Consider the following 18,287-nt stretch of genomic DNA (forward strand, 5'->3'; position numbering starts at 1 on the left):
AATATATGATGTTAAGTTTTATTCTAAACCTATTCTTCTGTGATATACCATCGTGAAACTTTAATAACAAGGACAGTGATTTTCATGATACTCAACAAAGCCTACTAAATGAAGGACATAATATATTAATTTGGATTTCACCCATAGTGATTCGGGAGACATTATATTAATTCAACTACCTTTTGATAGTTTAGTAGCTCTCTGGAGTTTATATGGTCTAAAACTTCATATTAAATTATATGGAAATGAGTTTCCTGAATGATTTTTTTCTTATCATAACCTGTTTTGGCTTAATTCAGAGATACCAAATGGGATGTCCAAGGTGATAGAGAACAGGTGGAAACTGATCAAAGTTTTAATCTCAGTGTCAAAATGTTATCAATACACCAAGAAACTGGAGGATTGTGATCCTGACTTCAAGGAGTTACTTGGTTTGTAATAGCAATTAGTTAGATCTTTCTCAGATATAAGGTGGTGATTTTTAACAATCTTAAAGAGTGACCATACTTGGTATATCTCTAGATGTAAAGAAAGTCTGATCTATGTTTTGAAGATGCTACTGCTCAAAACGCACTGTTCGTCACAGTATTCATTAAGCACCCCCCCCCCCCCCAGTATTTGTGGACATTCAGTAACTTCATAACTTCATTGATCAAGAGCTCTGTGGACAAAAAAAGATTCTTTTAACTAAGTCATTCTGAGAATAAGAAAGTTGAAGTAAAATATTGACTTCTCATTGTGGTTTAGGGCATTTGACAAAGAGAAAAAACAGGCATGATTCAAGTTGAGAGGTTCAGGGCTAATGTGATGCTCTTGGGGACTTTGCAGATTTGGTTTAAGCATCATCTTGAGAGAAATAAAAAGCAGAGTTTTCTCTTCTGTAGCTTGAAATTGTCAAAACAGTTCCAGGTTGTCTTACCTGCTTGGGAGAGAGGATGCATTCTCTGTAGCCTTTCCTGGGAAAAAACATATTGCCTAGATTTTATGTTTAACATTTACTGTTTAAAACATATAATATGTATGGCTAAATATACTTAGTAAAATATAAGCTTAGAATTTAAGTTTTCTGGATTTGAATTCTACTTACATCGCTTACTAGCTATACGGCACTGTGAATTAATTAATATATCTAAGCTTTTTACTTATTTGTATAATAAAATAATAATAATAATTGTTATTATTATTATTGACTACTACATGTCAGACACTATTCTAAATGTATATTGTATATCAGATTTAGTCCTCTGCACTATGTAATGTGATAGAACTTATTATTATCCTCATTTTACGGAGGGGGATTTCAGAATTTCAACAAGATCCCACAGCTAACAGATAGATGAATTAGGATTTGACTACAAAACTGACCTCTCGAGCTGGCAGTTTTACCCCTTATATTGCACTGTTTCTCAAGGCACTGGAGAGAGTAATAGGACCTACTTTATGGAACATGATGACTAAATGAAGCTATGTGTGGACAGCACTAAGTATAGGGTCTAGTGCAGAGTAAATTTTCAGAACTATAATCTAAGATGTTATCACTTGCATGTACTATGTGTCCAATACATTCTAGACTACTATATGCATCTGATTTAACATTCACAATACCACACTATGTATCACAATACAATCACCGTGTTATTATCTACGTGTACAAGACATAGAGAAATAAGGTATTTTCATGGAAACAAGATAATGAATGAGTGACAGAACCAGGATTTTGATTAGGTGTTCTGATTCCGTGCCTATACTCTTTCTGCTACATCATTCGCTCTCCTATGTTCCATGTTATCATAATTCTGGGAATGTAGTTATCGGCAACAAAATGGTGTGTGTCACTGAAATGTGTCTTCTTCATAATAGAGGGATTAGCACACAGTTATGTACATGTGAAGGTGATTTATTACATCAATTAGAATTTTAACCATTGTTCACATATTAATACTCAATAGTTATATAAGAATCTGGGAGAATAACTGAATCTTTTTTATGGTGAAATATATCTCGGACATTCTTTTGCTTCTTTAATGTCATTTAAGTTATTTAGCATCAATATATTATTGAGTACAGAAATGTTGAAAAAGTTATTTTATAACCTAGGAAATCAAAAGGGCAATTTATAAATCAACTGAATCAGTTAGCCCATGGCAAAACATTAATCAGAAGCCTGCATATATTGTTACTTTGTCAAATGGTACTCACAGTTGGAATCAATTAGCCTCTGGAATTTGAGAGACGGTTTCCACCAATCCGATCCACAGGGATACCAAATCGCCTTTTTGGATGATCTACTACTTTCCTGTAATAAACCACGTAGAACATTTCTAAGCTGAAGTCCAAGTTATTAATTAATGACTTTTGCTCCTTTATTTCTTGCAGATCTGGGCACTGTCTTTGGGAGTGGGCATACATATAATAGTTACCTTTCATCAGTGCCCACTATATGCCAGACACTATCTCTTATCCTTTCAACATCTGTTAAAGTGGGTATAACTACCTCCATGTCACATCTGAGGAATCAGAAGCTTAGAGAAATTAAATGACTTATCCAAACCAAACAGTGCAGTTGAGAGTTGGGTCTTATTAGCATATCAATTTGCTAGGTGGTTAGCTTGGGTAAGTCCCTTCCTCTCTTCAAATCTTGGAGTATTCATTTGATAATAGAAGAAGATTGAAGTCTTGTCAGTGGTTTTCCCCAATCTCTGCCTCAAAATGGTTCTTCAAGGGAAAAATGGTAGTGGGAGAGGAAAAAGTGCTGATGCCAACATTGAATGTGAAGTGCATCTCTGTTGTCTTCCCTCAGATTTTACCCAGAGACACTTGGTACACAATGGTCTATGTCTGTTACATAGTCTCTGTGCCAAATACTGTTTGAAAAAAAAAAAAAGCTTCATTATTACAATAAAGTTTAGGGGCACCTGGGTGGCTCAGTTGCTTAAGTGTCCGACTTCAGCCTAGGGCATGATCTTGCCGTTCCCAAGTTTGAGCCCTGTATCGGGCTCTGTGCTGACAGCTCAGAGCCTGGAGCCTGTTTCAGATTCTGTGTCTCCCTCTCCCTCTCTCTGTCCCTTCCCCACTCACACTCTGTCTCTCCAAAAATACATATTAATATAAATAAATAAATAGATAAAAAATTTAAAATAAAGTTTAAAAATCCTACAAGAGAGCTTCTAGCTTGTACGTTCTATCAATTCTCTCTTTAGAAAGAAGAAACATCTTAATTTGATTTGTTATTGCCATGCTTTAGTTCTATCAAATCAAAATCCTAATGGGGAGGTCTCAGAATGCTCAGTACATGACTTTCACTGGCCATGGAGCTGTGAGAAGTTTTCCTAATGAAGATAGAGACAACTTAACCAATTTTCAACAGCTTAAAGGGTTAAAAAGATTTGTTCAGAACATTTTGAACAGCTTCTATTCTAATTATTTGCATTATATTGTCAGTATATACTACACAATTTAAACACCAAAAATTAATGAAAATTTCAATATCTATTATTTATTCCTATTATCATTGATCATGTAACTACTATATATAAGGTTATTTTTGTGGCTGTCTTGGGATTGATAAATCAGACACAGCCTTTGCTTTCGAAAACCTATAACTAAGTACTCACAGATAGGTAATGATTTAATAAAAATAAGCAGAAGAAAAATCTCTCATTTTTATTGATGCCAAATTTTTACCTTATCAGCATTCCTCATATCACTATTAAGTAAATAATTTATTTAAAAACTCTGAAAAGTATAGAGAATAATGGAAACACAGGGGATTTTTATTGCTGTGTCTTACATATAAAACATTGTATAAACACTGCTTGATTGTAATTAAAACAATAAATTTGGTGGTAATTAATATTTACCTAATGCTTTGTAGAAGCCAGGTACTATGCTTTGTACTGTGTAGACAAAGATGATAAAAATGGACATTGAACCTGATATGGCCCTATTCTCAAATGATATTGTAAGAATGAGGCCATGTTATGGGTTTTTTTTTGTTTTGTTTTTACCTAATTCAGCCTTCTTTTCTGTTGATTAACATTCATCTTCATTTCCAAGTTGGCCCTTAGTTTTGCTAGTCAATGCAGGTAGCATTGTTTGTATGATCTTTATAAGGCTGTCTGCTAAACAACAGTTTGCTCAGTGGGGAGAAAGCTGAAAAAAACATATTTAGTGCTTATCCTTAACCTAGACATACCTCTGCCTCTATTCTTCAGATTTCTAAAAAACATACCTTCTTAAGGGACTCCTGGGTGGCTCAGTTGGTTTAGTGTTCGACTTCAGATCACGTTATGATCTCACAGTTCGTGAGTTCCAACCCCACGTCAGGATCTGTGCTGGCAGCTCAGAGCCTGGAGCCTGCTTCAGATTCTGTGTCTCCCTCCCTCTGCCTCCTCCCCACTCATTCTCTCTCAAAAATAATAAACATTAAAAAATATTTTTAAACATACCTTCTTAAGAGGTGTCTATCATTTGTACTTCTGGATTTCTTGACACTACATTGGCTACGTATTTTTTGACTTGATAATCAATGAGGAAACATGTTATCTGTCAAATTAGCATAAAATTAATGATAAAGCATCATAGGGAAATTATGTATATCAGTTGTACTTTAGGTATTCTGATGTGATTATAAATAATTACTGTTGAAAAAAGAAAATGTCTCTTTTCCATTTTGTTTTATTCATATAAGTAAATTTATAGACTTTTATTTTAAGCAGTTATTTTCCTTGTGGTAGTAAGAACAAGGCCTCCTCAAAGATGTTCACACCATAACCCACAGAATCTATGTCACCTTACATAGCAACAGAGACTTTGCAGATATGATTAATAAGGACCTTGAGATGAGAGAATTATTCTGGATTTTCTGGGTAGGCCCAATGTGGTCTAGCCTCCTTAAAAGTGGAAGATGATTGAAGAAGAGTGGGTCAGAGGGCTGCAAACTGAGAAGGACTTAACCCACCACTCCTGGCATTGATGATGAAGGAAAGGATCAAGAATCAAGGAATGCTGTGACCTTTAGAAGTTCTCAGAAGAAAATGAGAACCTCAGTCCTACAACCAAAATGAACTGAATTCTGCCAACAACCTGAATAAGCAGGAAATGAATTCTCCACTATCGTCTCCAAGGAGTGTGGACTGCTGACCTCTTGACTTCTGTATCCAGCTGGCAGATTGGGCAAAAGAGAGCACAGAGCAGCTATCAGGGAGAGATTGAGAGGCTACACAGTGGCTAGCAATCAATCATATGGCTACACTTAACTGAAAAGGAGACAGAGAAAAGTGGTATAGAATGACATATGGGGACTGTTGTATAGGACTTCTGACCTATAGAATTATAAGATAATAAATTTGTGTTGTTTTAAGTCCAGAAGTTTAAGGTAAGTCATTACCATAGCAATAAAATAGGAATATGTTTGTCTGATTTAGAGTTATGTCTAAGGGCAATTTGTTTATATATATATAAAACAATTAGACTGATGCAATTTTTACTCTTTGAACCCTTCAGTTCTTTTACTGACTACCCCACCATAACTCCAGGAAAAGGGTAAGAGAGAAGCCATCTCAGGGTCAAGGAGAGTGGTCAGGAGAAGTCCCAGACAAATAAGAAGAGGAAGTGAGAAACCAACCCCTTCCAGGTGTTTAGAGGACTGGTTGAGAAGGGGAAGGAAATGACAGCTGGGAAAAAGAGTAGTGCCACACATGTGAACTGACCTCCCAGAGCACCTGTGGGATGGATGGTGGCAGGAAAAGTAACACTTCTGCTTTTTAATTTTTTAATTTATTTTTAAAAATTTATTTATTTTGAAAGAGAGAGAGAGAGAGTCGCACATGAGCAGGGAGAGGAGTCCATTGTGGGGCTCTATCTTAAGAAGAGTGAGATCATGACCTGAGTGGAAATCAAGGTCTGGAAGCTTAACTGACTGAGCCACCCAGGCGCCCCTGCTTCTGCTTTTTTAAAAGAAAACATGACAATCTATGCATCATTATAAATTAGAACAGAACATTTATTGGTTCATAGTACCAATGCATTTTTTTTTTCAAAAATAAAGGTCCAATAAATGTAAAGAGGATTTTTTTTCTTTCTTTACCACAGTTGATCTTTTTCTGCTCAAGCAAATAGGAGGCAGCTGTAGAATGGTGGGAAGCAAAATATTTTTTTTCCTTCCTTCTTTCCTCATTCCCTATGCTTTCCTTCCATCCTTTTCTCAAGATTTGATTAGCAACCAGGACATGAAAGACTCAGATTCTATTTGATTCTTCTACTTATTGATGGTGTGAGCATTTGTAAGACTGTTGTCATTCTGAGCTTGTCTTTCCTTTTTGATAAAATTTAGATACTTCTTGCTCTGTCTATCTTCCCAGCCTGGTTATTTATTTAACATACTTATTTGTAAAATAATATTTTATTGATTTATGCACAACCATATGTATTTGTTCTCTGCACTGGGGATAGAGTGGTGAATATGACATGCATTAGCTGTTAAAGCTCACATTTTACTTGAAAAAAGCTAATGAGGTAACACACCTGAAATCACTTTACACATTTTAAGTGATTCTACTATTCTTTCCCATAAGTCCTGCCCACTGGTTTTCAAACAATTTGTAGTTTACCATTTCTACAAATAAAAGCTTTATAAAAGAGATCAATGCCTAGAATGTTAGGTGAAGAACACTCTCAGTAAAGAAGTGCCCCTTCTCCATATATGGTGGCCCCTGAAAGAGCTTCCAGAACCACGTAAGGCTGCTTAGAGCAGAGTTTGAAAACCCCTGGCCAAGAGTATAAGAATGTTTTTGTTCTAGCCATAGATCTGTATTACTTTGATTCATTTTCTAAAATTTGGGATACATTTCAAATGCTCACATGTACCTTGAAATCAAATAAGAAAAATAAATAAAAGAAATATATATGAAAAACCATGCAGTAGTTACAGTTTTTAGCAATAATACAAATGAAAACAATTATTCCCATAAAGCAGATAAACCAACAACATGATCATAGCTCAGTAAGTTAAGTAATTTCTACACAGTCTCCATCCATTTAGAAGTAAAATGGCAAGCTAGTATTTATCTTAACATTTTTGCTGATAGGAAAAATATGTCCAAGTACTACACTCTATGACACATACACTTACAGGAACAAACAGTGTGTAAAACACAAATAGTAAGATAGTGAAATAAGTGTTCTTAAGACCAAAGGGGAAACTGTACTTTCTGACTACCTAGTCCCTCTTGTGACAAAATAATGGTATGACATGGTTTATCTAATCTACCTTTTTCCATTCTAAAAGATTCTGAAATAGTTTAAGGATACAAAATACCTACCAAACTAATACAAAGAGAATGGATTGGTCATTTTAAATACAACCTAAACTTCACATTGAAATATACTTCCTGTATAAAATAGGATTTTTTAAACATTTACATTCTTTGATAATTCACTTTCTGAAAAATTTTTTACACTCTAAAACAGCAGTTAGAAAACTTGTATTTAAACTTTTTATTGCGAATCACTTCACACATACAAAATAGTCTATAAATTTATCTATGTTCAGTTTAAAGAAAAATAAAATGAACATTCCTGTTGGCACCAAATTAAGAAACAATATAACCGGCCCTTGAATTCCCCAGTGTTCCTGCTTCCACACTGAATATCTTTCATGGTTCAGTCCCAGAGGTAATCTATAGACTGAATTTTGGTCTAATAATTCTCTTGCTTTTCCTTATAATCTGTATGTATTATTCAAAACTCTCTTGTTTAGTGAGGATGGTTCTAAAATTTTATTTAAAGAAATAACATATGAATTCTTCTTCTTTCAGCAAATATTTTGTGTTTTAATATTTGTCCATGTTGATACATGCAGTTTATTTTCACTATTGTATAATATTTTATTACACTAATTAATATATAAAACAGTTTATTTAGATATTCTATCATAGACAGAAAATTGAGTTATGTTCTTTTTTGTCATTATGTACTAGTCAGCTGAAAATTTTCTTATAGATGACTTTAATGTACACTTAAAGATTTCTCTAAGTATATTTTTAGAAGTAGAATTGTCAGCTGTGCTTGTACTTAATTATATTACATAGTACCAGACTGTTCCAAAGTTGTTATAGCAATTTACATACCTAAGAGCCATGTATGACAGTTCCTATTGTTTCAAATCTAGGCCAACCCTTGCATTGTCAGACTTTCAGTTTTGCCATTCTGATGTATTTGTAATTATATCTCATTGTGGTTTTAATTTGCTTCCTTTGAATAAGTTTCTTGCCTTTTCATTTGTTTATTGGCTATTTGGATTTCTTCTCTTGGAAGTGTCTGTTCAAGTCTGTTGCCTGTTTCCTATTGGTTAGTTTTTCTTTTAAATACTGATTTGTAGGAGGGTTACAACTACTCAGAATATTAGATTTTGTCAGATGCAAATATCCTTTCTCAATTGTGGTTAGTCTTTATTGTGTCTTTTATGAAAATCTTTAATGTTGTTTTTAAATTTATCAAGATTTTTACTTTTTATTAATGACTCCACTCTAATGTTATGAAGGTATTCTCCTATTTCATCCTACAATCTTTTTGTAGTTCTTTCACATTTATGTTTTTAATGTTTTTGAAATTATTTTTTATTTATGGAAGGAAACAAAGGTCATTTTTTTTTTATTCATGACCAATTATTTATAAGTGTTAGATTCAGCTTAAGTTTCATGGAAATTTCTTTTGCAGTTTTACCTAGAATTTTATTGCATCTAAGGTATAAATAAGTTTGGAGAGAATTAAAATTTTTATGATATTGAATCTTACTATCTAAAATCTTTTACTAAGGTTATCTTTCATGCCTTCTCAATAATTTTTTAATTTTCTCTATAAAGACGTTTCATAGTTTATTGGAATTGTTGTTGTGACACCATATAAAAATATGTGCTATAGGTTTTTCAACAGGTGTCCTTTACTTGGTTAAAAAGTTTCCTTCTATTTCTATTATCAGTTTACCAGTGATTTTGATCATGAATAGATGTTTACTTTCATTAAGCGTTTTCATGCATCTATCGGGTGATGTGGCTTTCCCTCTTCAATCTGTTAACTATTTTTTGTTTGTTTGTTTGTTTGTTTTGAGAGAGAGAGAGAGAGAGAAAGAGAAAGAGAATGAATCTTAAGCAGGCTCCATGTTCAGTGTGGAACCCAACATGGGGCTTGATCCCATGGCTCCAGGATCATGACCTGAGCTGAAATCAAGAGGCAGTCACTGAACTAACTGAGCCACCAAGGCACCCCTATTAACTGTGTTAGTTGTCTTTCCAAAGCAAATCAATCTTACATTGTATTTTTATGATGAACCCAACATGACAATGCTGTATTGTCTTTTTAATACATTACTGGGATTGTTTTGCTGAATTTTTTGGTAGAAATTTGTATCTACAGTCATTAATGAGGTTGTACTATAATTTTTTCTTGTTCTCTCCATATCTGTATTGGTGATCAGATAATGCTATTCTCATGAAATTGGTGATCAGATAAGGCTATTCTCATAGCAACAGGTTTGCACCTTCATTTTTGGTTATCCTATTGTTATTTAATTACATCATGGTAGGAAAGTGTGTTCCATTTGATAACCAAGGCTTTAAAATTTTAAGGCTTATTTTGTGAACTGGAACTTCATTGACTTTAATAGTTGTTTCATGTGAACTTAAACATTTCCCCCCAGTTGTTGACAGCATTTACTGATCCTGCTTATGATTTTGAGTCTCAAGAAAAGAAACAAGAATCAGAGTGTGGAGAATGATCCCTAAAAACAACAGTCTGATTTGCTGATATATCTTTTTATTTATTTATTTATTTTTTATATGTTTATTTGTGAGAGAGAGAGAGAGAGAGAGAGGCAGAGACAGAATGTGAGAGGGGAAGGGGCAGAAAGAAAGAGACTGGGAGAGAGGGAGAGAGAGGGAGAGGGAGGCAAAGAAGCTGAAGCAGGCTCCAGGATGTGAGTTGTCACCACAGAGCCCAACGCAGAGCTCAAACTCACTAACTGCGAGATCATGACTTGACCTGAAGTTGGATGCTTAACTGACTGAGCCACCCAGGTGCCCCTGATTAACTGGTACATCTTAAAAGCAAAACAAAATGCTAGGCCCTATAAAGAAGTACATGCCACTCCAGCAACTTTGAGTAATATGCAAAAAGGAAGGATATAGTAGTGGCTAACAGGGGATGTTCTTTTAAATAGTTCAGTAATTTAGATTAGTAAAACATAGAATGAAATTACTACATTATAAAGTTCAGATGAATATAGTAGCCAAGCTCCAACATGAACCCCAATAATACTACCATAATGTCATCTCCTTCCATACTGAGAAGGGTTGACTTCTGTAACCAACAGCATATTGTGATTAATGTGTGACATCCAAAGTTACATCATAAAAATATTATAGCTTCTGCCCTGCTTTGTTGGCTCTCACACTAGGGAAGTCATCTGCCATTTCCTAAGGACACTCAGCCCTATAGAAAGGTTTATGTGGCAATGAACTAAAGCCTCCTGCCAACCACCAGTGAGGAACTAAGACTTCCTGCCACCAGCCATCTTGAGTGGGTCCTTTTGGAAATGGATAATCCAGCCGTGGTATAGCCTCCAGATGACTGCATTCCTGGCCAACTTCTTCACTGTAACCTTTGGAGAGACCTTGAACCAGATGCATTCAGGCAAATTTTTCTATATTTCTGATGCACAGAAACTATGCAAGAACATAAATGTTTATGAATGTCTTAAGCTGCTATGTTTTGGGCAACTTGTCTGTATAGCAACAGAAATCTTACAGTGAGATTTAAAGTGCTCTGACATTCTACAAGAGATCACATCCAATTTAGGGGTTCCAGGACAATTTACAGAGCATGTGGAAACAGTAAACAAACGGTGGCCCCTGAATTCTGCAATCTTGGCTATCACAATTTAAAATTAAGGTATAGGATTAATAAATTACTATAGGAGGGGGTGCCTGGCTGACTCAGTCAGAAAAGCATGCCACTCTTGATCTCAAGGTCATGAGTCTGAGCCCTACATTGGAGTTAGAAATTACATATGTACATACATAAATAGAAATGATTATAGGGGGACATATATAACTATACAAACTTGGAAGGCCTGATGTGGGAGGACAGACTGAAATGAAGGACTCGGCAAAGCCTTGTAAAGAATGAAAAGGGAAATCATCAACGTCCACAGGGTCATGTTTAAAACAGGCAATTGGTCTTTTAAATTCAGATTCCAGAATATTAGGATGAAGGACCACAACCAGTGAATGATGATGTAGCTTTTAGGGGCTAATACATAACATCCGGAGTCCACATTCAGAAATAATAGAGAAAAAAGATATGATCAATGCATGGATTTCAAAATGTCATTTGTACCAGTGATCAAGCTGAATATAGGATGTGCCTTTATACCTGCTTGTGAAAGGGCTTCTTTATATTTATTTCCTCCTTGGATCCGACACATTTATATAACTAGTCATGGTTATCTAGTTAAAACAGGAAGAAAGGGGATTAACTGAACATTCTCAACTCCTCCTCAAAAATTGGCCTATTAGGTAAATGGCTACTTTCTCTTCTGGAAGCTGTGGATCAAGGGGGGGGCGGGGGACAAGAAGCCAGTGTTTCCTTAACTAGAGTCCTCTACGTGGAAATCTGAGGCTTAAGAAATGGGATATGTTTAGGAGGATGGAAGAAGGTGCTACTTTGCTTAGCAGAAAGTTGATGTATGACTTTTGGAATTCTATTTCAAAGTGGTAACTCAATTTTAAATGGATTCCGTTAAATTTATGATGATGGCGCTGACTACACATAATGTCACCTTCGAAGTATTATCCCAGGGAATGGGTGTATGAAGCGGTGTTTGGAAACACACCATGAGCACTGGAATAAATAAGACTGAAGTCACTGTAAAGTAACACAGGCATGCTTGATTTGGAAACTGCTGTAAAGTACTAGGCCAAGGCAGAGAGGACCTTCATTTGCTTGGCTAACGAACCTCTCTGAGGGTCTAATGAAGCTTTTGGAACTTCAACCCAGCAAATAGGTTTACACAAAAATGTGTTCTAGGATTCTCTTTCTTGAGGGGAGTGGGTGATATACATATCAAAATCTATACATAGAATCAATTATTGGCACTTTGGAGAAAATATTTTAAATATATGAGTTAGACTAGGGAGCAAAGGCCAAAGGGACTATCTCAATCTGTGGTGTTGAGCTGCAGTGATATAACAGTTATGAGGAAAATGGCCCCAGATCATTTTGATAAGAGCATTTCCTATTGTATAGCCAGGCTTTTCAATTAGGAGGAAGGAAGCATGCAAATAGGGCACCATACTCTGCATCATTTTCCTGTGTTTCTCACTCTGAAATGGAGCCCATCTTGAATTACCTTCTTTGGGCATCACCAAATAAGAGCTGGAAAGAAATAGCAAAAATTATGAGATCTAGGTTGGCCTAGGTCTGTAGTACTGTTTTGCAATTAATTAGGAAGGAAAATGAAGTGTTGGGATTTTTATCTTTAATCTTTGGGACTATCATCAAGAAGGGCAACCGTATCTGACAAAATGAAACCACAGTTGCTATTCTCAACCATAGTCTGATTTTATGTCTGGCTCAGGATAGAAACTCATATATCATTGGCAAAATTTTTCTAAACTATTTATTTAATGTGTACATTGTAAGTGAACCTTGCTGTTCTGGGCCTTGTAAATGTGCCTTTTTCATGCAGAAATTCAATTTCTTCATCAGAAGCTGCTTCTTACCTAGAAATTCATTAGACTTGGTGTTAAACAATCTAGTGTTCCAGCTGGTAATCTCAGGAAAATCATTTTGTCTCCCTGAAAATATGCAAAGAAAATGGGGATAATAATATCTTCTTAGGGTATTATAGGGGTTGGAAAAAAACCCAACATATACCAGAATGTTAAATTTTTTTTTCTATCTCAGTTTCAGCAGTGGCCTCAAAAAGCTGAGGGAAAAACAGAAGTAGGTGGCAAGTATTTCCTCTTGCATTCCAAAGTGAAATGCTAGACTCATGCAGTATTTGTAAAGGGGTTTCCTACAAACTGATTTTCCCAACTTGAATCCAATAAAAGGACTGAGATAGAACAGGTGAGGAAGGAGAATTTCTGTGGAGTGAGTTATTGGAGAACAGTGTTTTTTACCTCCTCTTATAGAGGGAAGGCTTCAAGAAAGCAACTTAGCTTGACATAAGCCCGTGGAAGAGGGCAGGCCTGAGAGAACGATGTCAATGAAATCTAAAGAGCAAGAATCTGTGACAGTTTGCTCTAGGCAGAAATGAAGAGATGTTTCTATAAGGACAGCTTCAGTTTCAGTGACCGGAATCAAGGGCATGGGTTTTCTGTGGTGGAGACGCAGAGAAAGTAGTGGGTAGAGTTGGCCAAGGTTAATTATAAGAGGCATCTTCCCTGAGGGGCTTGCTGCCAGAGGTGATCTGTCAGGCGACCTCAGTAGGAGGCTGGTGGTGGTGTTAAATGAAGAGGCTGAAAAAGGACGATGAGGATGAGGGGCAAACTGACCTGCCTGGGGAGAGACATTGCAGGAAGCAAGGGTGTCTATATCAGTGTTCCCAGAGGGAGTCAAGTGATGACCTAACAAAAATCAACTTTGAGCATTTACCGAGGCCAGAGAGTAATAAAGCCAGGTCATGATAGTATCAGTCACATCAGATTTTTCTTTATCTCTCTGCATTGCCATCCCTAAGACTGGGGAGGCAGAAGGCAGTCCACTGTAGTAGGGGAAGGGGTGAGTGAGGATAAACTGATGACGAGCAACCCCCTTCCCACTGCAGCTTTACAGCATGAATGGGGCCTAAGCTGGGGACAGGAGAAACTTCAATCATATTTATAATTCAGGCTAAGACATAAGAATAGTTATTTAAATGACTGAAATATGGTTGTTTTTCTAATAAAAGTAACCAGGGGGGTTTTTATTATTTCATTGGGACCAGTAGAGTTGTAGCACTGCCTTTGTTTTTATCCAAGTGGTACGAAACAACTCCTACTGAATGGGTGGTGGGTGCATGTGGGTGGGAATTAAAGTGTTTTTTCTGAGTTTGTCCCATGGAGTCCTTCTCTTTGAATTAAGTGGTTATAATAGCAGTGTACTGGAGCAAAGTTTATTGACCTGGATCTGTACAATGTGTATAATTACGCTGGGTATCTTCTGTCTGTTTGCCAGAGTCAATCTCTGCCTTGTCTCGTTTGACATCCAGTCTGGGAGGTTAACCTCTTTGGATCACATAAAAATTCCTTTGCTCTCTGGGTTTGGTTTGGGGTAGGCAATGGGTAGTGTTGTAAAGAGACTGAAAGTGAGGTCAGGATAATTTCCCCTGCCTTGCAAGTTCACTTCCCTCTGACTGAAGGTCACTGATTCTTTCAACTCTTCTGTATGGTCTTCAGACCAGTGTATAAATCCATTATGATTCCCCTATACTCAGTCTTTTGTAAAAAGTCTTGTGAGCAAACCCTTCTTCAATTTTCCTACTTTACATATGCTGCCTGTTTCCTCCAGAAACCCTGACTGACCCAATAACATTATTTGCTTTGCTGACCTCAAAATATTAATGAGAGAATTCAAGCAATAACAGTTGTAAAAATGTTTATAATAAGTAAATGCAGAGTATTAGTATTGTTTTTTTTTTCCTACAAGGTATTCTCAGCATTGTGTGAAGGAGTGAGGAATTTAGAGAAATTCCAGGCCAATTTTAGTATATCTTCTATTAAAGGGTCAGACAGTAGATGCTATATTGCCAGGGATATAATCATAGCTGCTTTGTTTTACTTGCATAAATGAGAAAACCATTCATTAACTTCAGGCTTTAAACAAATGAACTGAATTAGGAAAATACTTTGGTCTTCAAAGCATAATTAACTTTGCCCTGAGAATTAAAGTAATTTGCACATCCATCTGAAAATGAAGCTGGTGTCAAGTTGAGGTGGAAAAAAAGTTAAGCATCATACAAAATAGAACCAATAGTTTCTTTGCTTCATTTTAATATGATCTGACATAGACATTGTTCTGTTTGACTTTTCCTGATTGTTTTTGTTTCCCCCCAATCATTCATTTATCCTTCCATTTCCATCTCTTATGAAGTTTTTCATAAGCAGAATTTAAAACTTTTCTTTTATAAATATTTTACAATAATTGAGAATAAAGTAATACATGTCATATGCCTGAAAGTCAGTTTTTAAATATGGAGTCATACACCAATATAATTCAGGGATCCATAGATGTTGGAAAATGTTACATCTTCAGTTTCATTACCCTCTTGTTAAAATATGAATAAGAATGCAGGGAACAAATCACAATACCTAGACCTTTGTCACAAATAGAAATCACAGATACGTTCAGATCATACTTCAGCCATTGTAGAAACTTTGAAATTGCTTTTATGTTCAGCACTACTTGAAATGATTGTTGTTTTTTAGACTTGTCTCTAAAGCAACTTATTTTATATGTTAACAAATAAGCCTATATGTTGTTATATTACTAATTACTTTTACATTTTTCTGGTAATTCTGTTTCTATGTATGGTAACCTTTGAACTCTTACAAATACTATCCACTTAAAAACAATATTCTGAGAAGGAGTCCATAGGTTTCACCAAACTACCAAAGTGGCCCACCATCCAAAAAAGTTTATGAATCTCTGGATTAAGTAATGAATGAAATCTTGGGGCTACCGTATGAAAATAGATCTCATACCTATGTCCTTCTCTGGGTGAACATGAGAAGGTAGAGAATGCATGCTTGAGAGGAAAGAATCTTGATAGCATACACATGAAAACCACAGGGGTTTATAAGCAACAAGAAAGTGTGTTAAAATAATATGCTAATTCACAATTTTGTGAAAGCTTCAAAAATAAATAAGGAAGCGGTTAAAGCTACTTGGATTAATGGACCAAAGCTATTGTATCAAACACAACAAAAGACCAGCAATTAACCTTGTATGTGGCCTCCCAAGCAAAATTACTATAATTTTTATGGATTTTCTTTTTATAAAATAGTTGCAAAACTCTGAACTGTGTCTTTTTATACTACATATGTGAAAATATTCATTTTTCCCTGTCACTTTATTATACATATTTCAATGATAACAATGATTTTTGTAATGGATGATTGAAAAATTTATTTTATTTTACTTTTTAAATGCTTATTTTTTTTCGAGAGTGAGAGCACGAGCAGAGGAGGGGCAAAAGAGGGGGAAACAATCATTTCAAGTAGTGCTGTGCTGACAGCAGAGAGCCCCACATGGGGCTTGAACTCATGAACCAAGCGTGAGATCATGACCTGAGCCAAAGTTAGACACTTAACTGACTGAACCACCCAGGCACCCCAGATGATTGAAAATTTTAATCTTTAATCTTCAGTTATCATTACACTTTGAAAAAATCTAAAATTATTTTTCTTTTAAAATTTAAGAAGGTGTAGATAAATATTTTATGCGTGAGCTATTACTTATTTCCCATTATTTTCCACCGTTCTAATATACAAGACAAATTTAATATTTACTTTGAGACTAAGAGCAGGAATTCCTACTAAAAAAATAAATCCTGAAAAAACCTCACAAGATGTGCCTTTTGAATTTCATTTGAAAGACTAAGACATCAACTATTGAAAAAAATTATAAAATGCATAAATAAATTACATCTATAGGAAAATTGTTAATGTGTATAGGTCATTCTAAATAATTTTTGTAAATTTTCTAATGTTTATTTTTGAGAGAGAGAAAGAGAGCATGAGCGGGGGTGGGGTAGAGAGAGAGGGAGACACAGAATCTGAAGCAGGCTCCAGGATCCAAGCTGTCAGTCCAGAGCCCGATGTGGAACTTGAACTCGTGAACTAGGAGATCATGACTTGAGTGGAAGTCAGGCGGACACTTAACCGACTGAGCCACCCAGGCGCCCCCTAAATAAATTCTACATAAAACACTCCTGACATTGAAGGTCACCTTTGTTGCTATGCCATAGAGTAGAGAAAAGTCTTGTCTCCGATTTTAATTCCAGATATGAAACAAGGTAAAATGTCTAGATTAAGGGAGATTCTCAACTTTTCAAGTTCATGGGGAAACTCTCGTGCAAATGTATTAGTTCTACTTAACCCATTTCCAACATCTGGAAGTAGTTAGAAGTGAAGAGAAAGGTAGAAAAAAAGAAAATAGATAATTATGATTTTTGACCACATAAGATCATCAGTTGCTAAAATCCTTTCTGGCTTTCAGTGGATAAGACCTTCACAATCTAGCTTCAGAGATACCTTATAAGTTTATATGGGTTTTGCATTACATTTTGAACACAGCATCCCTGAGTAGCCCCAAATCTCTTTCCCAATTTCATTTCTTATCCTCTTCCTTATCTCTATCTGATATTGAGCCCACACCATGCTATTGAACCCTCCCAAGAACATGCTCTGAATGTTCAAGCCTGTAAACCATATCGTACATGAATCTCTCTTAACAGAATAATTGTTCTTAATCCAATTAATCTTTCAACAGCAGTACTAGTTATTTCAGTCAAAGTTTGTTATTATTGCTAAATATGAAAAATCTTTTTTTTTAGCATTTCTGGATAATTCTTGAAAAACACCCACCGTCTCCTTAAATAGTGATTGTTTCTGTTCTATTTTGTCCCCCTACACTCCCATTAGGTTAATTTATAGGTTACAATTTCTCATTCTGTTATCTATCTCTTTTGACATTCTGAAGTCATTTCCTTAGTCTTCTCATATGATGAATTTATTTATTCTTTTGCCAGATATAATCTGCTATTTCTTGCACTGTGTAGTCTTTTTTCCTTCAATTTATCATGGGATATTTTAGACATTGGCCAAATAGAATAGTATAGTAAGTTCCCAAGTATCTCTCAGTCTAAATCAACAATCAGCAATTAGGCAAATCTCGTTTCATCTGTTCGGTTCTCATTCCTGTACTATTTTGAAGCAAATCCAAAATAAGTACTTTTTTTTATAGTGTAATATTGGTTTCAGGAATAGAATTTAGTGATTCTAAGATAAATACTTTCAATCAAATTTTTAAATGAGAATCTCTCTCACTTTTAATGTTACTGCAGTACCATTTTCATATTGAAAACTTTGCAATAATTACTTAAAATCATCAAGTAGTGCCTGCTCACATTCACAATTGTTTCTCACATAAATTATTTTTTAAACAAATCATTTATTTGAATCAGTACTCCCCCAAATTGAGACTGGTTAATAAATGTTTTATTCTGCTTTAATCTTTAGGATCCT

General features: G+C 35.4%; 1 protein-coding gene across 2 annotated transcripts in view; it reads right to left on the reverse strand.

Annotated features, from left to right (window-relative positions):
* The window catches only part of OSTN (osteocrin), a 42,262-nt gene that overhangs the window by 1,620 nt on the left and 22,355 nt on the right, over nt 1-18,287 (reverse strand). The window contains exons 4-5 of one of the 2 annotated variants that reach the window (XM_019463515.2): nt 2,200-2,296; nt 920-956 (exon numbers count right to left, since the gene is read on the reverse strand). In XM_019463515.2, the coding sequence (XP_019319060.2) occupies nt 2,212-2,296 (85 nt within the window). In that variant the 3' untranslated portion in view covers nt 920-956; nt 2,200-2,211. The remainder of the gene's footprint in view (nt 1-919; nt 957-2,199; nt 2,297-18,287) is intronic. The other variant, XM_019463513.2, reaches the window with a different exon arrangement.

Source organism: Panthera pardus, unplaced genomic scaffold (assembly GCF_024362965.1).
Source record: "Panthera pardus isolate Hobbes unplaced genomic scaffold, ASM2436296v1 HiC_scaffold_16, whole genome shotgun sequence".
Taxonomy (NCBI): domain Eukaryota; kingdom Metazoa; phylum Chordata; class Mammalia; order Carnivora; family Felidae; genus Panthera; species Panthera pardus.